The sequence below is a fragment of the Zingiber officinale genome, chromosome 1A (genome assembly GCF_018446385.1).
Source record: "Zingiber officinale cultivar Zhangliang chromosome 1A, Zo_v1.1, whole genome shotgun sequence".
NCBI classification, from domain to species: domain Eukaryota; kingdom Viridiplantae; phylum Streptophyta; class Magnoliopsida; order Zingiberales; family Zingiberaceae; genus Zingiber; species Zingiber officinale.
The window spans coordinates 130,948,425-130,954,873 of record NC_055987.1 but is presented as its reverse complement, the minus strand read 5'-3'; the positions used below and the strand labels follow the sequence as shown (position 1 = coordinate 130,954,873).

General features: G+C 40.0%; 1 protein-coding gene across 1 annotated transcript; it reads left to right on the top strand.

The window, feature by feature from the left end:
* The first annotated feature begins 228 nt into the window (after positions 1 to 228).
* On the top strand, positions 229 to 1,353 carry LOC122009930 (E3 ubiquitin-protein ligase ATL6-like). The gene has a single exon (XM_042566249.1). The coding sequence runs from the start codon at positions 293 to 295 to the stop codon at positions 1,223 to 1,225; it is 933 nt and encodes a 310-aa protein (XP_042422183.1). The 5' UTR covers positions 229 to 292; the 3' UTR covers positions 1,226 to 1,353.
* Positions 1,354 to 6,449: the final 5,096 nt, after the last annotated feature.

The following is a 6,449-nucleotide window of genomic DNA, read 5'->3' as shown; positions in this document are numbered from 1 at the left end:
ATAAAACCTTTTTCCGTTCAAAAAACGGGAGGATATAATATGAAAAATAGGGGAATAAAGAAATGGAAGGACCTTCGATTTTACCTCTGTCGCCGAACGAATGACGGCAACGACGCAGCAACCGCGCCGTTTAGTAGATTTCGCCGGAGGCAGAAGAAACGGCGCTCCCATTGTCTTCCTTCTCGTGCTATTGCTTCGTCTCATTCCACTATGCACCGCCCTCAGCGCCCTGCCGCCGCTTTCCCCGGCGGGCCAAGCCGTACCACACGTATCCTTCACGTACACTGTGGTCATGATCGCCGTCTCCGCCCTGTTACTCCTATGCATGCTTACCTTCTCCTTCCGTTCGTGCATCGACGAGGCGGAGCGCCTCGGCGACGATTTGGACGTGAACTCCCTGCCGAGTTGGAGGCCGGCTGGGCTGAGCCCCGAGGTTCTCGCGGCGTTCCCCACGATGACGTACTCGGAGGCGAAAACGTTCGGGACAGGAGCCGGAGAGCTCGAGTGCGCCGTGTGTCTCAGCGAGTTCCAAGAGGAGGAGATGCTCCGCCTCCTCCCAGGATGCTGCCACGTGTTCCACCCAGACTGCATCGACCCCTGGCTTGTGGACCACGTCACCTGTCCCATCTGCCGCACTAACGTCGCCGCTGCAGCAGCAGAGGAAGGCCTAATCGCAGAACATCCCGATCCGCCTTTCTCCTCCGCCACCTCGTCCGCAGTATCGGCGTTGGAGGATCATGAGATTTTCGTAGATTCTGACCCGACGCTGGAGGATTCGCCGCCTGAATTGCCCGATTTGGTTCGGAACAGGTCCGAGAGAACGGAGGCGCGCAGCGAATCGATGTCATTGACGACCCCGTTCTACTCGCTCTCTTCCGAAAACTTATCGGCGCAGTCCGACGCGTTGGAGAGCATCGATCGCTACACGCTGAGGTTGCCGGAGCACGTGCGTCGCCAGATCTTCGCCGCTCGGTCTTTCGGCCGATCCGTCAGTTGCGCCGTCTTTCAGACCACCGGAGGATCGTCCATGGAGGGTAGCTCTCGGCAGGGAGGTATCCGCCGGTGGGTGTGGAGCATGAGGCAAGGTTTGTCGGAGCAGTGGTCACCTTCCTTCCTGCTGCGCCTGTCGATGGCGTTCTCACCATGGAAGGCGCGTGACGGCGCAGAATCATCGGGGACGAGAGGTAGGCGTGGGGAGCGGAGACGTGCAGGTTCGCGGTCGTGAGGAGTTCCATCAAATGGCTCGTCGGCGGCTCCGGTGGAGGGTGGAGGCATCGCCGCCGCGACGACCACCGGCTTCGGGATTTCTCTGGTATCACTCCAGCCCTTCCATCAGTTATATCATGACCTGGCAAACGCAGAACCGTGGATGATGGCAAATCCACGGCTCAGATCAACTATATTTTAGGCTGATATTTATACCCAAATTTAAAGTCAATATACAAAAGAGATATTAGTGGTTTTGTCTTATAACTGGACAGCTAATTGTCTCTTTCTTCTCAAAATACGATCATTACAATATTAATTAACTAATTCATATATTTCGGTCCACTTTACTTTACATATCACTTACTGGAGTTGTATATTTTCACAATTTTTAAAACATAAATAATTATATTTTGGCGTGTTTGGCTCAATAAAGATGTTGGACACTAGCTGTCCTTGTCCATTTTAAACTTTAGTTGCATGCCCTGTTTAACCTTAGTAGAGATAGTCAGATAGAGTAATTCTTAAGTCTACTTGATCTGTTTGGGATGGTCGACGGTGAGATCCCAGTGAACTATCCTTGATATGGACTTGATCGTTCAGCACTACAAACTGTTAAACACCGAGAGACCTCACCCAGCTGGGAACAGAGACAAAGGAATAAGAACCATTAGAAGGAAAGCTAAGGAGTGCCATTCCGATACTCAAGGGAGAAATATAAACAATAGTGATGGACGAAGGAAGTGTCTTTCTTAGCGTGCGCGTGTCTTGGTCGTAGATACGGACTCTGTTTATACTACCGCTGAGATAGTATTCTCTTTTTATTATTCCATGCGTTCTGACAATCTGCGTGGGTGGTATTTATCTTAATTGCCGGCTGCGGATCTATTGGACCTAAGGGCCTGGCCTATTGGATTTAGGGAGGATCAAGTTGGAGAAACTCATCTTGGAAAAGCTAGAGGAAATTAACCCCTAACCAAGTTGGTGAGGCCAATCAGGGCCTAGGAGAGTGTGGAGTCGGATGACTCAACTGGAGTTGCATGAGATATCGATTTGAGGATATGAGTCCTTGGAGTTAAAGAGGGCTCAATGTTGAGCCCCTAGAGTCGTGGAGGGTTGAATAAAGCCTAGAGTTGATGAGCTGGGCCTCGGAGTCAGGTTTAACTGTCAGTTAATTAAATATATATTTTAAAAATTAACTTTCAAGTTATGACGAGACACAAAGATCTTCTTGAATATCAGAGTAACAATCACTTCTAGATAAAGTCTTTTTATGAAATTTGATATTTAATCTTTCTATTGATAAACTTTGGTCTAACTAGTCTAGAATATGATGAAGTAGTTTTGGTTAATTTCATTTAGCTAAGTAGACCAAGAAAGATACATCTGATCCTACTTGACTTACTAGATTAAGTTTTTCTAATGTATTATTATCTCGTCCCACTCTGATACTATGATTGGACAAGAGTCAATATCTTTATAGTCTAGACCTAGTTACCTAACTAGGTAAACTATTATTTTGGTGGTATCAATTAATTTGTTGTCTCTCCTTGAATTATTGAAGTAGGGTTTTGTTTTAAGGTTAGGTTTATGTCGATTTATTTTGTAATTATAGTAAACTTGATTATAACTTTAGTTTGATTTATTAGAGTTGAATTTGTAGTTTAAGTTTGGATTTGATTTATTAGATTTAAATTTAAATTTGTAGCTTAGTTTTGGATTTGATTTATTAGATTTGAGTTTATAGTTTATTTTTAGATTTGAGTTATTGGATTTAAGTTTGTAGTTTATTTTTAGATTTGAGTTATTGGATTTATCTCATTTTATTTTTAGGTAGTGAATTTTATTTTTAGGTATATAATATTGGTTTGGTCCTATTTACTTGGTTAGATAAACTTTTAGAACTCAAGCTTTAGTTTGATTTTTATTTTGACTTATTAATGCGATAAAAGTTTTATTTGTTGAGCTGGACTTGTATCTGAGTCAGAATTTATTATATACAACTCGTTGGGATCCAAGTATCATATCTAGGTACTTGAATCTTATTGTGAACTTTCTAAAAGTTCTCTAAGTTTTACAACATTTTTCAAATTGAAAATTTTCTCCTTAAGTTTTTCAACTTGAGTTGGATTTCTAGAATGAACTAGTTTAGTTGTTGGGTTTGATTTGATTTGTTCTTTAAGGTTTTGATTTTCCTTAAGAGATGTTTCATTTTGTTTTCATATCTAGATAGTTTCGTATTCATGCATGCATTAATTTTAAAAAACTTAGCAGACAGATTTGGGTATACCTCATTGGAATCTTCAGAAACGAATATGGACTTGTGGCTTGACTTGTGTTTGGACTCGTCGTCTTGATCTAATTTACTTTCAGATTCTTGTCTAGATGCCATCCATCAGTGTTAGGTAGTTGTTTTACTTTGGGTCGTCGTTATCCGATCCTTTCGAGGATGACTCTATTGGTACATTTGACACCAATTATCAAACTTGAGTTTTGATAAATGACAAATGGATTAAAGTTATATATATTATTAATCTAACATTGTTATCGAGTGCTCAGGGTTGAGATGGATCAAGAGGATTAGACACCATGCAGGAAGTCCAGTTAGGATGAGTGATTCATGATTAGTGAAGTCCAAATGTGGGATTCTGGTAGGAGGCCGGAATGTTCGATTCCTGATGGGTTGAAGTCCGGATGTGCAATTTCGACAGGAGGCTTGGATGTTCGATTCCCGATTGACAAAGTTCAGATGTGCGATTCCGACAAGAAGACCTAGTGGGTCAGATTGGACGTTAAGGAGGTAACTTGACATTTTGTAAGTGAAAGTAAGTCATTGGAGGAGAGTGACTCAGTGAGGACGCATCCCGGTTGAAGGGATAGTAGGTGTCGACCTAGTTTAGGTCCATTTTGGATCTCTAAATTGAGACCTTGACTAGTTTCTGGTCTTGGAAGAACAAGAACTAATTATTACTGATATTTTATTATTGAGCTAACCTTGTCTTGCAGGGTATACCTTGTCTTATGGGATTAACACTTTTTGTAGGGTAAAAATATCACAAATTATTTTGGGTGAACAGTATCGAATGTGCCTTCCATGCTATGGAAGGCGCCTTGAGCAAGGCTACTAAAGACGCCTTTAGGATCTCGGAAGGAGCCTTCAGTCGGATAATGTAGAAGACCTCGGGGATGATAAGAGCCGATTTTTAAGGGATATGTTTTGTGGTTAAAGGCACCTTCAGTGGTGTTGAAGGTGCCTTCCATCCCCCTTAAAAGGGCTACTCGACCAAGGCATTGAACACACCTCATTTACATACTTCTACACGTTAATTTGACGTACCAAGTGTTAGATTTTGAGGGATATCCTAACGCAATCTTCTTATGATTTTACTATTTATTTGATAAATATAGATTCACTATTTGAGTGCATATTATATGTTTGAATAATCTTAAACTTATTTACTGAATGCCTGTAATACAATTTATAGCATGAGACAATTTGTGATTGGATCACAACTTGTGATTATTTCTACATGTGCAATTATGAATATATTAGAATTTTTCTAGTTGTTGAATTGGTACATTTAGACATCCTCAATTCTGTAAGACTAGCATGAGTTATACTCCTTGGTTCGACCAAGCAGTTGTTTCTCACCAGTTGGAAATATTAGGATGTCGAGAGTTAAACGTGGATGCTAGTTATAGTAACTAGTTTATTTGAGTGACTTGTTGTAAGACTTCATATAGTTCTCTATATATATGAATATATCTGTGAAGTTGTTACTGCAGCTCGAGTGTAAGTTTCCTTTGACTTGAGGTATACAAGTCATTTTGATCATGGAGACTTATACTTTGACATCTTAAGCAAACATCTCTTGGAGGTGTGAACCCAAGATGATTAGATATAAGTCAAAGTATCCGAAGGTGTTTGGATAGCTCACAAAGGATTCACCACTCCTTGCGAGAAGACATATATCCTATGACCACTTGTTAAGATTATTACTTAAAGTTTTTGGCTAAAACATCATATATTAAGAGTATGAGACTCTTTTATACATGTATGAGTAATTTGAATCCATAGTGACGAAGTATTACTTGGACTAGGTGTAATGTAGTAAGCTTAGTGGGGGTAGACATATATACCATGTTTTGAACTAAGTGTATAAGATGAGTGAAAGTAACGAGGCAAGACTCAATGTAGTTGCTAAAGGGTTTAGAATTAGTTCTGAGATCAATTATGATTTTTTGATTAATTGGGGATCATGATGTACTACTAGGTGTTACTCATGATCATTCCATAATTAAGTAGTTAATTATGAACGACCAAGATAAATTGGGAACCTATTAGGTTACATGCACTACAAGTCTCTAAAAGACATAAAATAAATTAAAGAATAGGATTATCAAATTAAGAGATAAATGTTTAATTGGATCATACATGAAATAAATATAGAAATATTTATTGGAACGGAAGTGAGTATGAGTCACATCTCTTATGAAAGAGTTGTACCCTATTTGGTTTAGTCATAAACTAATTTGGTTTAATCATGAACTAACTTGATTTAGTTGTGAACCAAACCAAGGGATTAATAGACTAATTTTTGGTTAAGGCATAATTGGTTGGATTTGAGCTTTCTAATCTAACTCATTAAAGATGACTATATATTGATATGATTAAAAGAGAATTAATAGATAAATCATTATTTGCTTGATTAGATTTTAGAAACCTAAACCCAATACCTCTCTCCCTCTCTCCCTCTCTCCCTCTCTGTCTCTTGCCACCGACCACAACAAGTGGTTCTCCTCTTGTTGCCATGAGCCACCCAAAGGAAGAAGATCTTCCTTTTGGCTTCTTTTTTCCTTCTCAATCTTTCTCCTTCGCTCATGGCTAGTACCTTCCGAAGGTAAAGCTTGTTCTCTTAGAGTTGTCTTGAAGAGCTCGACGTGGATATAAATAGAGGCGAGATTTGATAACGTCGCAAAAGGTTAATGCCCTTCTCATTACAGGTCATCTGTAAGGTATACCTAGAATAATTGTTATTCAATTTTGTTTTGTTTTATGATCTTATCCGTGTTATTGTATCTTGCATACGTGTAGTGTGTGTAATGTAATAAATTAGTTTATTTATCATTAAGTCTTTCACTATGCATGTTTACAAAACGTATTTTTAGTACACATCGCATCCAGCATATCCGAACACCGAGTGCTCTGACTTCCTGTTGCTGCTCTACTATGATGCTACTGT

What these genes read in the sequence shown, in the direction of transcription:
- LOC122009930 (XM_042566249.1), top strand. Translation starts at nt 293, where the DNA reads ATGATCGCCGTCTCCGCCCTGTTACTCCTATGCATGCTTACCTTCTCC.